The sequence below is a fragment of the Salvelinus fontinalis genome, chromosome 7, assembly GCF_029448725.1.
Source record: "Salvelinus fontinalis isolate EN_2023a chromosome 7, ASM2944872v1, whole genome shotgun sequence".
Classification (NCBI taxonomy): Eukaryota; Metazoa; Chordata; class Actinopteri; order Salmoniformes; family Salmonidae; genus Salvelinus; species Salvelinus fontinalis.
In genome coordinates this window covers 11,214,061-11,234,565 of record NC_074671.1, presented here as the reverse complement: position 1 = coordinate 11,234,565, position 20,505 = coordinate 11,214,061, and the positions used below count along the sequence as shown (strand labels likewise).

Below are 20,505 nucleotides of genomic sequence, written 5' to 3'. Positions count from 1 at the left end.
ATATTTTTCAGTGGCAGGGACTGGCAGACTAGTCAGGATCGAGGGAAAGATGAACGGAGAAAGGTACAGAGAGAGATCCTTGATGAAAACCTGCTCCAGAGTGCTCAGGACCTCAGAATTGGGCAAAGGTTCACCTTCCAACAGGACAACGACACTAAGCACGCAGCCAAGACAACGCAAGAGTGGCTTCGGGACAAGCCTCTGAATGTCCTTGAGTGGCCCAGCCAGAACCTAGACTTGAACCCGATCGAACATCTCTGGAGAGAGCTGAAAATAGCTGTGCAGTGATGCTCCCCATCCAAACTGACAAATCTGCAGAGAAGAATGGGAGAAACTCCCCAAATACAGGTGTGTCAAGCTTGAAGCGTCATACCCAAGAAGACTTGAGGCTGTAATCGCTGCCAAAGGTGCTTCAACAAAGTACTGAGTAAAGTGTCTGCATACTTTTGTAAATGTAATATTTCAGTTTTTTATTTGTAATACATTTGCTAAAATGTCTTAAAGCCTGTATTTGCTTTGTCATTATGGGATATTGTGTGTAGATTGATGATTGTGGAAAGAACTATTTAATCTAATTTTAGAATAAGGCGGTATCATAACAAAATGTGGAAAAAGTCAAGCTGTCTGAATAGTTCTGAATGCCCTGTATAACATCTGTCACGACTTCCGCCGAAGTCGGCCCTTCTCCTTGTTCGGGTGGTGTTCGGCGGTCGACGTCGCCGGCTTTCTAGTCGCCATCGATCCACTTTTCAGTTTCGTTTTGTTTTGTCTGTATTATACACACCTGTTTTCAATTCCCCTATCATGTTCCCTATTTAACCCTCTGGCTTTCATTTCTGTTTTGTCCGTGATTGTTTGTTACGTTAGTGGTTGTTGTTATTCCTGGTTTTTCCCTTTGTGGATTTTTGCTGTGATTTTGAGTAAACGTTTTGTGTTTCGCTCATCTCCTGTGTCCTGCATTTGACTCTGCTACTTCGCTGCACACAACCCTGACAACATCTGATAGTAGTTTTTGTAGATGTACATATGTAGATAAATATCCTTCGTATTCCTGCACATAGACTCCATACTGGTACCATGTATGTAGCCAGGGTCAAGATCATTGCTCACTGTGTATTTTTAGTTTCATTCCTACAATGAAGGAACATTCCTGCATTTCACTGTTAGTCTACACCTGCTGTTAACGAAGCAGGTGACAATTAACACTTGATTTGATTTGATTGGTGTGTGCAAGCGTGCGTGTAGACATGAGAAACAGCGAGGCTACAGCTGTGACCTCCAGGTTGCCATGAGGAATGGGTGGCTAACAGTATGGGCTCTTTGTTGAACCCCTCCACCTCCTAGGAGAGGAAGCAATGACATGGGGATGAAAGGTGATAAGACAGACAGGGAGAGGAGAAAGAAAAACGGAGGACAGAGGGAAAAAGAGAAAGAAGGCAGAGGAGACGGATCAAAACAAAGAGAGACATATGTGTCTGGAGGAGGTATGGGCCAGATAGAGACGGATCAAAACAAAGAGAGACATAAGTTTCTGGAGGAGGTATGGGCCAGATAGAGACGGATCAAAACAAAAGAGAGCCATATGTTCTGGAGGAGTTATGGGCCAGATAGAGACGGATCAAAACAAAGAGAGCCATAAGTGTCTGGAGGAGGTATGGGCCAGATAGAAACGGATCAAAACAAAGAGAGCCATATGTTCTGGAGGAGTTATGGGCCAGATAGAGACGGATCAAAACAAAGAGAGCCATATGTTCTGGAGGAGTTATGGGCCAGATAGAAAAGGATCAGAACAAAGAGAGCCATATGTTCTGGAGGAGGTATGGGCCAGATAGAAACGGTTCAAAACAAAGAGAGCCATATGTTCTGAAGGAGTTATGGGCCAGATAGATACGGATCAAAACAAAGAGAGACATATGTTCTGGAGGAGTTATGGGCCAGATAGAGTCGGATCAAAACAAAGAGAGCCATATGTTCTGGAGGAGTTATGGGTCAGATAGAGACGGATCCAAACAAAGTGAGCCATATGTTCTGGAGGAGTTATGGGCCAGATAGAAACGGATCAAAACAAAGAGAGACATATGTGTCTGGAGGAGGTATGGGCCAGATAGAGACGGATCAAAACAAAGAGAGACATATGTTCTGGAGGAGTTATGGGCCAGATAGAGTCGGATCAAAACAAAACGAGACATATGTTCTGGAGGAGTTATGGGCCAGATAGAGTTGGATCAAAACAAAGAGAGCCATATGTTCTGGAGGAGTTATGGGTCAGATAGAGACGGATCCAAACAAAGTGAGCCATATGTTCTGGAGGAGTTATGGGCCAGATAGAAACGGATCAAAACAAAGAGAGACATATGTGTCTGGAGGAGGTATGGGCCAGATAGAGTCGGATCAAAACAAATAGAGACATATGTTCTGGAGGAGGTATGGGCCAGATAGAAACGGATCAAAACAAAGAGAGCCATATGTGTCTGGAGGAGGTATGGGCCAGATAGAGTTGGATCAAAACAAAGAGAGCCATATGTTCTGGAGGAGTTATGGGCCAGATAGAAACGGATCAAAACAAAGAGAGACATATGTTCTGGAGGAGTTATGGGCCAGATAGAGTCGGATCAAAACAAAACGAGACATATGTTCTGGAGGAGTTATGGGCCAGATAGATACGGATCAAAACAAAGAGAGCCATCTGTGTCTGGAGGAGGTATGGGCCAGATAGAGTCGGATCAAAACAAAGAGAGCCATATGTTCTGGAGGAGTTATGGGCCAGATAGAAACGGATCAAAACAAAGAGAGACATATGTTCTGGAGGAGTTATGGGCCAGATAGAAACGGATCAAAACAAAGAGAGCCATATGTGTCTGGAGGAGGTATGGGCCAGATAGAGACGGATCAAAACAAATAGAGACATATATTCTGGAGGAGTTATGGGCCAGATAGAAACGGATCAAAACAAAGAGAGCCATATGTGTCTGGAGTAGGTATGGGCCAGATAGAGACGGATCAAAACAAAGAGAGCCATGTGTTCTGGAGGAGTTATGGGCCAGATAGAGACGGATCAAAACAAATAGAGACATATGTTCTGGAGGAGTTATGGGCCAGATAGATACGGATCAAAACAAAGAGAGACATGTGTTCTGGAGGAGTTATGGGCCAGATAGAAACGGATCAAAACAAAGAGAGCCATATGTGTCTGGAGGAGGTATTGGTCAGATAGAGTCGGATCAAAACAAATAGAGACATATGTTCTGGAGGAGTTATGGGCCAGATAGAAACGGATCAAAACAAAGAGAGCCATATGTGTCTGGAGGAGGTATGGGCCAGATAGAGACGGATCAAAACAAAGAGAGACATATGTTCTGGAGGAGTTATGGGCCAGATAGAGACGGATCAAAACAAAGAGAGCCATATGTGTGTGGAGGGGGTATGGGCCAGATAGAGACGGATCAAAACAAAGAGAGACATATGTGTCTGGAGGAGGTATGGGCCAGATAGAGTCGGATCAAAACAAAGAGAGCCATATGTGTCTGCAGGAGGTATGGGCCAGATAGAGTCGGATCAAAACAAAGAGAGACATGTGTTCTGGAGGAGTTATGGGCCAGATAGAGATGGATCAAAACAAAGAGAGACATGTGTTCTGGAGGAGTTATGGGCCAGATAGAGACGGATCAAAACAAAGAGAGCCATGTGTTCTGGAGGAGTTTTGGGCCAGATAGATACGGATCAAAACAAAGAGAGACATATGTGTTCTGGAGGAGTTATGGGCCAGATAGAAAAGGATCAAAACAAAGAGAGACATGTGTTCTGGAGGAGTTATGGGCCAGATAGAGTCGGATCAAAACAAAGAGAGCCATGTGTTCTGGAGGAGTTATGGGCCAGATAGAGACGGATCAAAACAAAGAGAGACATATGTTCTGGAGGAGTTATGGGCCAGATAGAGACGGATCAAAACAAAGAGAGACATGTGTTCTGGAGGAGTTATGGGCCAGATAGAGACGGATCAAAACAAATAGAGACATATGTTCTGGAGGAGTTATGGGCCAGATAGAGACGGATCAAAACAAAGAGAGCCATAAGTGTCTGGAGGAGGTATGGGCCAGATAGAGACGGCGAAAAGAAGAGAGAGAAAGACAGAAAAATAAAGTGTAAACAGTCACCCTGATTCCCACCTAGCCCAGAGCTGAGTGCAGCAGCCGTGTTGGGGTCCAGCTGGAAAGGATTAATAATCATCTGGGTGTCTGGACCGGGGCTCTCCAGCTTGACCCCGGTCAGGCCAATGTTCTGAGCCAGGTAGTACTGGTAGAGCTCAGCCTCGGCCGGGGCCAGACCCAGGTGCAGACCGTGTTGAATCTGCTTCATGTTCTGCTGCAGCAGCATCATGTTGTGCATGTGTTTCTCGCTGGTCATGTGGATGCGCAGGTTCCTCGCCACATTGGTCTCGTAGTCACACACCTGGGGGAGGAGGGGAGGTGTATATATATTATTATGAGGAACATTAGTTGAATGGGTTCTCAAAGGGTGTGTGTTAACTAAGTACTCATATACAGGTGTACAAGTTTACAAAGTCGAAAAGTGTCAGTCAAACATAGTAAGAAGAAGCTGCGCCAAGACACTGATCTATTGGCAGAGTTGTGATTTTTCCTCTTATGGATCAGGGGAAGATAAGCGGATCCTAGATTTGTGTCTGATCAGCACTAGAACAGCCCTAGTCCAACGTGTAGTTTCACCCACCTCACAACGCCACATGGGCTTCTGTTTGGGCTTGGACGGCGAGGGGGTACCACATCCTCCCACCAGGCTGCCGCTGGGCACGGGCTTGGCATGGCTATGGCAGGGGGAGTGGGTGTGGCTGTGGGTGTGAGTGTGGGTGTACTGTGGTTCAGTGCCCCCGTTCTGCAGGGTCTGAACGTTGTTCAGGTGCTTGTCCGACTGCATGTGGATGCTCAGGTTGCCCTTGGTCGTGGTGGAATAGTTACACACCTAGAGATAAACCAGAGATAGAGAGGGTGTTATTTATAGAGATATACTGTAGAGAAAGGAACAGAGAGAACATTTTGACAGATGAGGGAGAGAGACAGAGAGAGAGAAGGAGAGTGAAAGAGAGAGAGATCGAGAGAGAGAGAGAGAGAGAGAGGCGGGGGAGAGACAGAGAGGAAGAAGGAGCAAGAAAGACAAACCTCGCAGCGGAACGGCTTGTATCCACATGTATAACTCTCTCCCCGGGCCAGGCGTGGGTGAGCCTGCCCGGTACGACAGTACACACAGGACCCTCCAGACTCTGGGTGCTTCTCCTTCATGTGGGCGTCCAGTGTCTGCTGGTACTTGTAGTGCCAGTTACACTTGGGACACTTCAGTGTCTTGCAGGAGTTACGAGAGTGCATCATGGTCATGTGCCCTCCTAAGGATCGGGAGGACCCTAGGACCGTGTCACATTTGGGGCACTCAATGCAACTGCCTGGGGACCCCTCGCCCAGTCCAGGGGTACCCGGTGTGCCAGGAGTGCCAGGGTTTCCCCCATGCTGGTGCAGGGGTCCCGGACTCTCTTCATCTCGTGGCATCATCAGGTGAGAGGAGGGGGAAGAGCCATCTGGACCAGCCAGGACCTCACTGGATGAGTCGTTACTGCTATCTCTATCTCTGGCTAGGTCTGAGTTTAGCTGATTCTTCTCCATCTCCTCACGGGATGAGGAAGAGAAGGAAAAGGGGCCTTTGTTGTCACTGTACTTCAGCACGCTGTTAGACAGATGGGAAATGCTTTGGTTTAAAATAGGGAAATCTTTGCTACTAGTGCTGTCTCCCACCGGTTCGTCATCCTCTGTCTCGATCTCCACCCCTCCGTTGAAGTAAATGTCCTCCATGTCTTCTTCTGGACTCTGTCCTCCTTCTGCAGCCGGCTCACGTTTGATCAGCGGGTATGAGTTCAGGTCCGACCCGGGTCTGTTGGGATGCAAAGTGCATGGAGGAAGGCCCTCGCAGTCGCTTTCGGGAGAATCCCGCTCCAAGACAGTCGCCATGGGAGATGAGTGAATCAGGGAAGCAGAACTGGCGGGGGTTCTGAGGGAGGTGCCGGTCACACCCCCGAGATTTGGATTGGTCTCGGCCTTTGGCATTGGTGGGGTTCTGGGGGTTTGGTTGGCGGGGTTAGAGCTCGCGCTCCCTTTCAGGAAAGCAAACCCGGCCTGGAGGGAATCAGCATTCTCAGCATGGAACGCGTTCCACAGGCCGTGGAACCCTGAATCAGGACCCAGGAAGCTAGCGGCAGTAGAAAAGTGGGGTAGCACAGAGTTGGTGGATTTTTTTGGTTCCAGAAAGCTTATAAGAGGTTCTTTGTCCTTGCCGATCCCCTGGATGATGGCAGAGACGTGTTTGTTGCTCAGGAGCTTTTGCTCCTGCTCGTTGAGCGTCATCCGGTGGTCGTGGACGGCGTGCGTCACAAACGACCGGCTGTAGCCAAACGACAGCTTGCAGAGGAAACACATCAGCACTGGCTTCCTCTGTCCATCACTCACACAGCCCTCGAACTTGGACAAGTCCACATTGTTGGGAACATCTTTGGACACACAGGAATTTTTGGCTGCGCCGTCGACCGTCAAATAGTCTTTGTCGTTCTTGTGGCGAAGGTCGTAGACGCGGAAACTGTGCAACACCGGGCCGCTGGCGCCTGCGAACGCTGAGGTATTTGGGAACGACGATGTTGCCGCTGGGTCACCCGGGAATGCTTTTCCGAGGGATGACGCAATGTGGAAAGTGTTGATGACCTGTGGGCAGAAGGACATGGGTGCAGTTGCAGGCAGCTCCGCCTGGTCCCGAACCCCCCCATGGGTCATCAAACCGCAATGTGCATTATTGGTGGCAGCGGTGGGATTGTGGGGGCTGGGGGGGAAGATTTTGAGGGACAGAAGGCCCTGGGAGGCGCCACCGCGATGCTCTTTGGAGTCCTCCAGGATGAAAGCAGATCCATCGGGCTGGTAGACGATCTCGCCGCACAGGTTCTCCACGTCACTATCTTCTAACTCATCCTCCATCTCGCTGTCTCTTTCACACACCTCTGCCACTACATCAGGCTTCCCCTCTCCCTCACTCTCACCCTCCCCCTCCTCTTCCCGCCCTGCTGCATTAGGCAGGCGAGTGTTGGGGCAGTGATGCTCCATGTACTGCTGTAAACTGGAGAAGGAGGTGGAACATTCGTTACAGGGGATCTCCTTCACTGGGGCCACCAGCGATGCAGCAGTGTGGGCATGGTCCGAACCCAATACAACAGTCCCGGTTCCAGTAACAGTCCCGTTTCCGGTAAAGCTTTCTATACGGCTGTGCTGCTCGTTCTTCAGTAGGCTGCCGGTGTCTGTGGTATTATTGGGGGTAGCTGGGCTGTGCCCCGGTGCAGCGGCGGTGTGATTGGGGTCAGAGTTGGGATCCATCCCAGCGGCAACTGCAGTTCGGTCTCTCTCGGTCTTCTCTGCGTCACACGGCCCTGTTGGCAGCAACAACAGCTTCTGACCATTTTCCTGCCGCAAGACCATAGAAGGGGAGTCACAGGTTGCCATGGCGACCTCTACATGTGGCTCTCATCTCATCCAGCCGGACAGGGACCTAAAGAGAATGTCATTTTAAAAGTATTACAACAATAGCAATCACACTGTTTATCATTAACGGGCAATAATAGAACAAACAGAATGTTCAGATCCTGCACCCATAATTCCATAATTGATGTGACAATTGAACGCTGACTGCCAGGGAATGCCTACCACAGAGGCATTAGTTAAAGGAGCCGCCTGACAACCTGTGAAAAGAGAAAATCCAATATAAACTATAGATCTGAGTGGCTTTGTCTCAGAGCTGACAGCCAGAGCCCATCGCCTGCCCCTGAAAACAAGTCAACACCTCCACACAAAAGTTTCACTGCTTTCCTCTCTCTCTCTGACCCCTCACTGATTAAAATGTCCTGGAAACAGAGGGAGGAGTGAACAAATGTGACTGATCCCTCGCTCTGACCGTGAGAGAAGGAGAAGAGTAAAGGAGCGAAGGATAGAAAAGTCTCTCTGGCTCCTGTGTCGGTAAGAAAATCAGCTTAGCCTAAATCTGGGCCTGGTAAAGATCCCTCAGCATGTAGATACAAATCCCTGATTAACACACCAGCGTCATTCATTAAACCTCATCCCCAAGCCCTGTCCAAGCCCTGTCCAAGCCCTGGCCAAGCCCTGTCCAAGCCCTGTCCAAGCCCTGTCCAAGCCCTGTCCAAGCACTGTCCAAGCCCTGTCCAAGCACTGTCCAAGCCCTGTCCAAGCACTGTCCAAGCCCTGTCCAAGCACTGTCCAAGCCCTGTCCACACTGGCCAGCCACCAACAGTACACTAAACAGATCCCTGATGCTATAAGAATAATTTATAATGGAGACCTGTCCCTGTAAACCATTGCTTTTGTAAGACAAGCTGTGAATGAACCAACATTCGAATGAGGGTTTAAAATGCAACTGCAACCTTCAAATCCACCCACCTGCTACTGCCTGTCTATCTCTCCATGCCTGTCTATCTCTCCATGCCTGTCTATCTCTCCATGCCTGTCTATCTCTCCGTGCCCGACTATCTCTCCATGTCCGGCTATCTCTCCGTGCACGACTAACTCTCCATGTCCGGCTATCTCTCCATGCCCGACTATCTCTCCATGCCCGGCTATCTCTCCATGTCCGGCTATCTCTCCATGTCCGGCTATCTCTCCATGCCAAGCTATTTCTCCATGTCCGGCTATCTCTCCATGCCCAACTAACTCTCCATGTCCGGCTATCTCTCCATGCCCGGCTATCTCTCCATGCCCGGCTATCTCTCCATGTCCGGCTATCTCTCCATGTCCGGCTATCTCTCCGTGCACGACTAACTCTCCATGTCTGGCTATCTCTCCATGCCCGACTATCTCTCCATGCCCGGCTATCTCTCCATGTCCGACTATCTCTCCATGCCCGGCTATCTCTCCGTGCCCGGCTATCTCTCCAGGCCCGGCTATCTCTCCATGCCCGACTAACTCTCCATGCACGGCTATCTCTCCATGCCCGGCTATCTCTCCATGTCCGACTATCTCTCCATGCCCGACTAACTCTCCATGCCCGGCTATCTCTCCATGCCCGACTATCTCTCCATGCCCGACTATCTCTCCATGTCCGGCTATCTCTCCATGCCCGACTAACTCTCCATGCCCGGCTATCTCTCCATGCCCGACTATCTCTCCATGCACGGCTAACTCTCCATGCCCGGCTATCTCTCCATGCACGGCTATCTCTCCATGCCCGGCTATCTCTCCATGCACGGCTATCTCTCCATGCACGGCTATCTCTCAATGCCCGGCTATCTCTCACTTTCTGTGACACAGAACAAAGCAATTCGTGGATTAAAGTGAAACAAACCACAGCCGGTGGGAGGGAACTATATGGACAGTAAAGCCTGAGGATTGAAATCAAGTGTGTGCGTGTGTGTGTGTGTGTGTGTGTGTGTGTGTGTGTGTGTGTGTGTGTGTGTGTGTGTGTGTGTGTGTGTGTGTGTGTGTGTGTGTGTGTGTGTGTGTGTGTGTGTGTGTGTGTGTGTGTGTGTGTGTGTGTGTGTGTGTGTGTGTGTGAGTGTGTGTTCTGTACCGTAATCAAGACTAATCTGAGATGGCAGAGAGGTGATACCATGTAGAATAGTACAGATACAACAACAAAAGTATATATATATGTGTTCTCTCTATGTGATGGGCTAAATCATCAGATAAAGCCAAATAGAAAATAGATGAATAAATAGATGACACATTTGAGAAAATGTAATTCTGTGATTGATGTGGAAACAATGGGTTCTAATGCTGAGAATCAGATGTTTGCCTACAGTGTTAAACATGTGTCTCAGTCTTACACACAGGCAGGCCACACAACAATAAACCGTCTGTTCTTTCCCTCTAGTCTAGAAGCACTAAAAGAATCTACGTCATTTTCACTAAAACACAATTTACCCATTACTTTCTCCAAACATAAAATCACAAATCTGACCAGTTAATCAAGTCAGGTCAACTGCATTCCGGCTTCTGTACCATCCTGTTTTAAGAAGCTTAAGGGGAAAATATGATTGAGTCTGTAACTGTTTAGTAGCAATGGGCTTTAAGTGTTAATATGAAAGAGACTAGATAATTCATTAATTGTCCTTTTGCTTCTTACTTCCTCAGTCATGATGTGGGTGTTGGACATAAACAGTTGTTTTAACAGGAATGATGTATATTCTCTGAGGACTTAGTGTTAAGACATGTCTTGGAGAAGTACCTATCTCTACACTGCATAAGACTCACCACACATGCACAGACCGTGGTACACAGAGCTCAACTGTACACAATGAAATAGTTGTCCATCGACAAAAATCTAAGGTCAGTTTTGTGTTTTCCCAGTATAGTTAAGGTTAGCATTTGGGGAGGGTAAGTTGATCTGAGATCTGTGCTCGCAGGCAATTCCTACACATTGCGCGCTAACAACTAGTTAATGCTATCTCTAATAAACCTACTGCCAGTGCACTTTTGCAAGCAGACCCAACATTAACATTAGTATTAGCAGGTAAAGCGTGTTAATTCATCTAACCCAGGTGTTAAACTAAAGTAGCATTGAGGCTAATGCAGGTAATCAGCGTTATATCTCTACATTAGATGTCTGGCTTCTGTCACAACAACAATCAGTGTTTCACAGCACAGGAACAAGTAAAGAAGGATTACATCTAAAACTTCAGTTAGCTCTCAGCACACAGTATTTGAGAAGTGATTTACAAAAAAACTTGTTGAAGTTGTTCCCAGGATTGTCCCCTTATGAATATCAATCTACCAAGGTTTTATTGTTGTTTGATAAAATCAGAATTCCAATTTTTTCTTTATTTTATCTGACAACTTTCTGAGCAGCAGCTTTTAAAACAGAGAGAGAAGAGAGAGAGAAGAGAGAGAGAGAGAGAGAGAGAGAGAGAGAGAGAGAGAGAGAGAGAGAGAGAGAGAGAGAGAGAGAGAGAGAGAGAGACAGAGAGAGACAGAGAGAGACAGAGAGAGACAGAGAGAGACAGAGAGAGAGAATGAGGCCAACTTTCCCCTGGTTTGAAACAGTTCCTTTTTCCTACTAGAAAAGCGATGTCTGGGACCAGTCCTGCCTCTAGTTTTTAATTATGCCTCTCCCTTGCCTCCCGTGAACACACACACAGACACTGTGAAGTGATTAAAGAAGCGTCTGATCTGATGCTGAGAAATAAATAATATCTGTGGAATGCTAACCAGACCCCAGCGTAAAGAGTCCTAGGCCTATTGTTGTTCTCTCTCTCTCTCTCTCTCTCTCCCTCTCTCTCTCTCTCTCTCTCTCTCTCAAAGAGAAGGACAGCAGACTTTCTAAGGCAGGGGAATTCTCTTCTCCTTTCTTTTCACACCATCTCTCTCGCTCTCTACTTACCAGTGGGGTAAAGTAATTAAGTAAAAATACATTCAATTATTACTTAAGTAGTTTTGGGGGGTATCTGTACTTTACTATTTATATATTTTTGTAATTTTACTTTTACATTTCTAAAGAAAATAATGTACTATTTACTTCATAAATGTTTCACCCAAAAGTACTTGGTGCAATGGTCCAATTTACGTCCTGATCAAGAGATGTCTGAGAGCTGGAGCGTGTCACTGGCTATCCGTAAATAAAATCAATTACAACTAGAAAATGAGCAGTATGGTTTGATTAATAAAATACATTTGAAATGATTTACATTTTTACTTTTGAAACTTAAGTATATTTTAGCAATTCCATTTACTTTTGACATTTAGGTATATTTAAAACCCAAAACTTCCAGACTTTTACCCAAGTAGTATTTATTGGGTGAATCTTAATTTCACTTAACTCATTTTCTGTTCAGGTATCTTTACATTTACTCAAGTATGACCATTGGGTACTTTTTCCAACACTAACTAGCTCCCTAGCCAAAATGTACAGCGTTACAAGTTAAACGTTTAGCCTCCTGAGAAACTAGAGCAGGGATCATCAACTACATTCAGCATCTAATGCTTTAAACCTGTACCATAGTATACAACATCTAATACTTTATACCTGTATCATAATATACAACATCTAATACTTAATACCTGTACCATAATATACAACATCTAATACTTTATACCTGTATCATAATATACAACATCTAATGCTTTATACCTGTATCATAATATACAACATCTAATACTTTATACCTGTATCATAATATACAACATCTAATACTTTATACCTGTATCATAATATACAACATCTAATACTTTATACCTGTATAATAATATACAACATCTAATGCTTTATACCTGTACAATAATAAACAACATCTAACAATTAATACCTGTACCGTAATATACATCTAATGCTTTATACCTTTATCATAATATACAGCATCTAAAACATTATACCTGTACCATAATATACAATATATAATGCTTTAACCTGTATCATAATATACAATAAATAATTATTTATACCTGTACCATAATATACAACATCTAATACTTTATACCTCTACCATAATATACAACATAAAATACATTATACCTGTACCACCATAATATACAACATCTAATACTGTAAACCTGTATCATAATATACAATATCTAATGCTTTATACCTATATCATATATTACAACATCTAATACTTTATATCTGTAACATAATATACAAAAACGTATGCTTTATACCTCTGTCATGATATACACCATCTAATGCTTGATACCTGTATCATAATATACTACATCCAATTCATCATACCTATTTAATAAAATACAACATATAATACGTTATACTTGTATCATAATATACAACATATAATACTTTACACCTGTATCATAATATACTGTATCTAATGCTTGTAAACTATATAAAAATATAATACATCTAATACTTTATACATGTACCACCATAATACACAACACATAAAGCTTTACACCTGTACCACCAAAATATACAACATCTAATGCTTTGTACCAAGACCACCATAATATACAAATTATAATGCTTTATACCTGAACCACCAAAATATACAACATCTAATGCTTTAAACATGTATCATAATATACAAAATATAATACTATGTACCTGTATCATACTATACAAAATCTAATGCTATATACCAGCACCAAAATACACAACATCTAAAACGTTATACCTGTATCATAAAATACAACATCTAATACTTTATACCTGTACCATAATATACAACATCTAATACTTTATACCTGTATCATAATATACAACATCTAATACTTTATACGTGTACCACCATAATATACAACATCTAATACTTTATACCTGTATCATAATATACAACATCTAATGCTTTATACCTGTACCACCATAATATACAACATCTAATACTTTATACCTGTATCATAATATACAACATCTAATACTTTATACCTGTATCATAATATACAACGTCTAATGCTTTATACCTGTATCATAATATACAACATCTAATACTTTATACGTGTACCACCATAATATACAACATCTAATACTTTATACTTGTACCACCATAATATACAACATCTAATACTTTATACGTGTACCACCATAATATACAACATCTAATACTTTATACGTGTACCACCATAATATACAACATCTAATACTTTATACGTGTACTACCATAATATACAACATCTAATACTTTATACGTGTATCATAATATACAACATCTAATACGTTATACGTGTACTACCATAATATACAACATCTAATAGTTGATACCTGTATCATCAGTAAACTAAAAAGATTTGTCATGTGTCCTGAGCTCCTCAAAAGGTTCTACAGCTGCACCATCGAGAGCATCCTGACTGGTTGCATCACTGCCTGGTACGGCAATTGCTCGGCCTCTGACAGCAAGGCACTACAGAGGGTTGTGCGTACGGCCCAGTGCATCACTGGGGCTAAGCTGCCTGCCATCCAGGACCTCTACACCAGGCGGTGTCAGAGGAAGGCCCTAAACATTGTTAAAGACCCCAGCCACCCCAGTCATAGACTGTTCTCTCTACTACCGCATGGCAAGCGGTACCGGAGTGCCAAGTTTAGGACAAACAGACTTCTCAATAGTTTTTACCCCAAGCCATAAGACTCCTGAAGAGGTAATCAAATGGCTACCCGCACTATTTGCATTGTGTTCCCCCCCACCAACTCCCCCCCAACCCCTCTCTTTACACTGCTGCTACTCTGTTTATCATATATGCATAGTCACTTTAACAATACATTATTGTACATAGTCCCTCAATTGGGTCGACCAGCCAGTGCTCCCGCACATTGGCTAACCGGGCTATCTGCATTGTGTCCCGCCACCCACCACCCGCCAACCACTATTTTACGCTACTGCTATTCTCTGTTCATCATATTTGCATAGTCACTTTTATAATATCTACATGTACATACTACCTCAATCAGCATGACTAACCGGTGTCTGTATGTAGCCTCGCTACTTTTTTAGCCTCGCTACTGTATATAGCCTCGCTACTGTATATATAGCCTCGCTACAGTATATAGCCTGTCTTTTTACTGTTGATTTATTTCTTTACTTACCTATATTTCACCTAATACCTTTTTTGCACTATTGGTTAGCGTCTGTAAGTAAGCATTTCACTGTAAGGTCTACACCTGTTGTATTCGGCGTACGTGACAAATAAACTTGATTTGATAATATACAACATCTAATACTTGATAACTGTACCATAATATACAATATCCAATGCGTTATTTCTGTACCATAATATACAACATCTACTACTGTATACCTGTATCATAATATACAACATCTAATACTTTATACCTGTATCATAATATACAACATCTAATACTTTATAGCTGTACCACCATAATATACAACATCTAATACTTTATACCTGTATCATAATATACAACATCTAATACTTTATACCTGTATCATAATATACAACATCTAATACTTTATAGCTGTAACACCATAATACACAACTTTGAAAATGTTATACCTGTACCATAATATACAACATCTAATACTTGATACCTGTATCATAATATACAATATCTAATACTTTAAACCTGTACCATAATATACAACATCTAATTATTAATACCCGTCTCATAATATACAACATCGAAAACTTTATACCTGTACCATAAAATACAACATCTAACGCTTTCTACAAGTACCGCCACTATATACAACATCTAATGCTTCATACCTGTTCCACAAAAGGTATAATACATCTAATATGTGATACCTGTATCATAATATACAACATCTAATACGTTATACCTGTATCATAATATGCAGCATCTAATACTTTATACCTGTATCATAATATACAACATCTAATAATTTATACCTGTATCATAATATACAACATCTAATACGTTATACCTGTATCATAATATGCAGCATCTAATACTTTATACCTGTATCATAATATGCAGCATCTAATACTTTATACCTGTACCATAATATACAACATCTAATGCTTTATACATGTACCATAATATACAACATCTAATACTTTATACGTGTACCACCATAATATACAACATCTAATACTTTATACATGTACCATAATATACAACATCTAATACTTTATACATGTACCACCATAATATACAACATCTAATACTTTATACATGTACCATAATATACAACATCTAATACTTTATACATGTACCACCATAATATACAACAGAGATCATCAACTGTATCCAGCCGCGCGCCAATTTCTTCTTGAGCTAATGGTCAGGTCGCCTGAACATAATTACAGATGATTTGTACACTGCAAATGAACCGCAAGAAGCCCCAACAGATATCATACTGCAATAAAACATCATTTCAAACCTTGTATTTGTTTATGATCACGTGTCTCTCTGTAGAAATACTTGGGAAACGATTTCGTGAATTAAAATCACTTGAACCTAATTTCCTGGTGTTTTTACAGTTTTTCATACCAAAAAAAGTGTGACAGTCTGTAATTCGTAGAGAAGAAAAGATTAAAATTCTAACTTCATGTCAAAATAAACAGCACATCCATATGTGTGCTGTGTGTGTGTGTGTTTCTCCTCTGCGTTAGCTAAGGTCACCCCAGTCTAAGCAAGAGGCCTCTCCCCAAAATCAAATCCTCCATCAAGATGTCATAGAGTGTTAGTGAAAAACAAAGGAGAGTTGCAGAGTGAGACCAAAGCCTCTATCTCCCGGAAACAAAGCTCTGAATAGAGCTCCATGGCTAATTCTAACTGTTTATTTGTTGTCATCTAGAAACAAAATGGTGAAAAACCCATCAAGATGAATGATCTTCTCCTGGTGAAGGGGTGCACTGGCTGCATCAAAGGATACAGAGAGAGACACACACACTCTGTTTAAAGCCTAAAAGAAAGGACGAGAGAAAATTACAAAAGGAGGGAAGGAGAGAGGGAGTATGGGAGGGAGGGTGAGAGGGGATCTCTTAGTTTTGACTCCCACAAAGGTTTTCATGCCACCTCTGTTTGTTGCCTGAAGGCATAATGTTAGAGACACATACACACCTCAACAAAACGTGTTCTGACTAACACAGGAGTCCAACAAATTACCTTCTCCGCAAAATGCCTTTTAGCGAATAAAATAAGAGGACAACAACATAAGAACGGCATGTGATCAAGGAGACATTAAAGAGAGCAGAGAAGGGAAGTGGAGTTTGTGCGTGTGCCAGGTGTGTGTGTCAATGCGTGTGTGCCAGGTTCTCATCATCTGCATGATGAAAGGTAAATTGGCCTCTATAGTTCCAGGTGTAACAGTATACCTGACTACCTGCAGGGACCGACATGTCCTTTCATTGTTGGAGAAAATACCTGAATACCAGGTTAGGAATAGAGAGAGACACAGCTCTAATGCGCTAGGTAGAATACACTTCTTAACCACAGGATGATGAACCCACCCTCAATCCTAACCTTCTCCATTAGGTGGATGGAAATATAGCTGATGTCGTACAGGGAGAGTGGTAGGTAGCCTAGCAGCAGGTAGCCAAGCGACAGGTAGCCTAGCAACAGGTAGAAGCAGGTAGCCTAGCAGCAGGTAGGCTAGCAGCAGGTAGCAGGAAGTAGCCTAGCAGCAGGAGGCAGCAGGTAGCCTAGCAGCAGTTAGCCTAGCGGCAGGTAGCCTAGCAGCAGCTAGCAGCAGGTCGCCTAGCGGTTAAGAACGTTGGGCCAGTAACAGAAAGATTGCTGCTTTGAATCCCTGAGCTGCTAAGGTGGAATAATCTGCGGTTCTGTTATTGAGCAAGGCAGTTAACACCTGCAGCCCCACCCACCTCTCTGATTCAGAGGGGTTGGGTTAAATATGGATGACACATTTCAGTTGTACTGTGCTTAGAGGCAACTTAATAATTATCAGAATCAAATATTACAGTATAAAGATACCTCCAGACACAGAACTAAGGTCTGTTTTGCTTTTCCCTGACCGATATCTTGGAGGGTAAGCTAATGCTAGATCTGTACCTTCCACCGCTAGCAGCACTAGAAAGGGAAGAGGTTAAAAAGACATCGCTTCAACTCAAAAGGAAGCAGAGGAAACAGACTGTAGGGCTCCAGTCGCCTCACCACACTGCTTCTCCGGCTAAAGAGTTTACTACATCAAAGCAATACACAATCTACATAGCTAATGTCTTTAGAGGGAGAGAAAAGGGGGTAGATTGAGAGAGTGAGAGAGAATCTGAAGTTGAATGTCTAATGTTGGCTGACGATTTGGTGCTTCTGACACAAACCAAGGAGGGCCTACAGCAGCACCTAGATATTCTGAACAGATTCTGGAAGACCTGGGCCCTGACAGTAAATCTCAGTAAGAGAAAAATAATGGTGCTCCAAAAAAGGTCCAGTCGCCAGGACCACAAATACAAATTCCATCAAGACAACGTTGCTCTAGAACACACAAGAGTCTATACATACATTGGCCTAAACATCAGCGCCACAGGTAACTTCAAAAAAGTTGTGAACGATCTGAGAGACAAGGCAAGAAGTGCAAGACATACCAATTAGTATCTGGCTAAAAATACTTGAATCAGTTATAGAACCCATTGCCCTTTATGGTTGTGAGGTCTGGAATCCGCTCACCAACCAAGAATTCCCAAAACGGGACTAACACCAAATTGTAATTGTAACTGTATGCAGAATTCTGCAAAAATATCCTCAGTGTGCAATGTTAAACACCAAATAATGCATGCAGAGCAGACACACGCTAATTATCAAAATCCAGAAAAGAGATGTTAAATTCTACAACTACCTAAAAGGAAGCGGTTCCCAAACCTTCCATAACAAAGCCATCACCTGCAGAGAGATGAACCTGGAGAAGAGTCCCCTAAGCAAGCTGGTCCTGGGGCTCTGTTCACAAACACAAACACACCCCACAGATCCCCAGGACAACAGCACAATTAGACCCAACCAAATCATGAGAAAACAAAAAGATAATTACTTGACACATTGGAAAGAATTAACAAAAAAACAGAGCAAACTAGAATGCTATTTGGCCCTAAACAGAGAGTACACTGTGACTGAATACCTGACCACTGTGACTGACCCAAACTTAAGGAAAGCTTTGACTATGTACAGACTCAGTGAGCATAGCCTTGCTATTGAGAAAGGCCGCCGTAGGCAGACCTGGCTCTCAAGAGAAGACAGGCTATGTGCAAACTGTGCCACAAAATGAGGTGGAAACTGAGTTGCACTTCCTAACCTCCTGGCAAATGTATGACCATATTAGAGACACATATTTCCCCCAGATTACACAGATTCACAAAGAATTTGAAATAAACCGATTTTGATAAACTCCCATATCTACTGGGTGAAATACCACAGTGTGACATCACAGCAGCAAGATTTGTGACCTGTTGCCACAAGAAAAGGGTAACCAGTGAAGAACAGACACCATTGTAAATACAACCCATATTTATGTGTTTTTATTTTCCCTTTTATACTTTAACCATTTGAACATCATTACAACACTGTATATATACATAATATGACATTTGTAATGTCTTTCTTCTTTTGGAACTTCTATGAGTGTAATGTTTACTGTTCATTTTTATTGTTTATTTCACTTTTGTATATTATCTACTTCACTTGCTTTGGCAATGATAACATATGTTTCTCATGCCAATAAAGCCTCTTGAATTGAATTGAAAGACAGAGAGACAGAGTGAGAGAGAGAGAGAAAGAGACAGAGAGAGAGAGAGAGAAAAGCAGGAATTTTCTTTAGCAGGGAATCTGGGAACACACTCCTAATAATTAGGTTTGAATGGAAATGAACCACACAAACAAAGGGCATCCTATGTCCTGACAATTACACCACACACTCACACTTTTCCTGACACAATTATACTATACATTAACCAGTTTAGAGGCTCTTGCTGGTCTCTCTCTCTCGCAAAATTGTGTGAGGACCTTCGCTGCCACAGAACCAACCCCCTCCCCTCCACACACACACACACATACACACAGAGCAACTTCAGCCCTCCATGTTAGTGTGTGTGTGCAACTTCAGCCCTCAGTGCCACAGAAGGGGAGAAGGTAATTAAGTTTGAAAGAAAAGAGCCCTGCAACAAACAATGCTGCACTGTCCAAGGGGAGGAGGGAGGAGAGGAGGATGAGAGGGGGGGATGAGGAAAACCATTAGTATTCACTGGCTGGGTGAACAAGAAAAGAAGAGAGGGAAGAGGGCAAAGGGGAAATCTGTCTGGCTCACTGTTTTTCTCTTTCAAAGCGATCCTACCGTTTTATCTGTTTCCTCCACCTACTCACATCTGGTTTCATATCTTTCCTTCTTCTCCTCTCTTCTGCTACTTCTGTGGGTTTGGGTTCCCATGTGGTTTGGTCTGTCCCACTACACACACACTCTCTCTCTCTCTCTCTCTCTCTCTCTCTCTCTCTCTCTCTCTCTCTCTCTCTCTCTCTCTCTCTCCTCTCTTCTCTCTCTCTCTCTCTCTCTCTCTCTCTCTCTCTCTCTCTCTCTCTCTCTCTCTCTCTCTCTCTCTCGTCTCTCTCTCTTTCTCTCTCTCTCTCTCTCTCTCTCATCTCTCTCTCTCTCTCTCTCTCTCCTCTCTCTCTCTCTCTCTCTCTCTCCTCTCTCTCTCTCATCTCTCTCCTCCCTCTCTCTCTCTCTCTCTCTCTCTCTCTCTCTCCTCTCTCTCTCTCTCTCTCTCTCTACTCTCTCTCTCTCTCTCTCTCTCTCTCTCTCTCTCTCTGTCTCTTTCTCTCCTGCTTTCTCTCTCGCTCACTCTCTCTCTCGCTCAATTCAATTCAAGGGGCTTTATTGGCATGGGAAACATGTGTTAACATTGCCAAAGCAAGTGAAGTAGACAATACACAAAAGTGAAACAAACAAAACGAATTAACAGTAAACATTACACATACAGAAGTTTCAAAACAATAAAGACATTATGAGTGTCATATTAAATATATACAGTGTTGTAACAATGTACAAATGGTTAAAGCACACAAGTTAAAATACTCTCTCTCCCTCTCTCTCCCACTCCC

At 43.3% G+C, this 20,505-nt stretch overlaps 1 protein-coding gene across 3 annotated transcripts in view; it reads right to left on the bottom strand.

Annotated features, from left to right (window-relative positions):
- Positions 1-20,505, bottom strand: part of LOC129858973 (zinc finger homeobox protein 4-like) — a 73,124-nt gene that overhangs the window by 4,597 nt on the left and 48,022 nt on the right. For 2 of the 3 annotated variants that reach the window (XM_055928247.1, XM_055928246.1), the window contains exons 2-4: positions 5,175-7,587; positions 4,729-4,977; positions 4,155-4,449 (exon numbers count right to left, since the gene is read on the bottom strand). In XM_055928247.1, the coding sequence (XP_055784222.1) occupies positions 4,155-4,449; positions 4,729-4,977; positions 5,175-7,541 (2,911 nt within the window). In that variant the 5' untranslated portion in view covers positions 7,542-7,587. The remainder of the gene's footprint in view (positions 1-4,154; positions 4,450-4,728; positions 4,978-5,174; positions 7,588-20,505) is intronic. The other variant, XM_055928248.1, reaches the window with a different exon arrangement.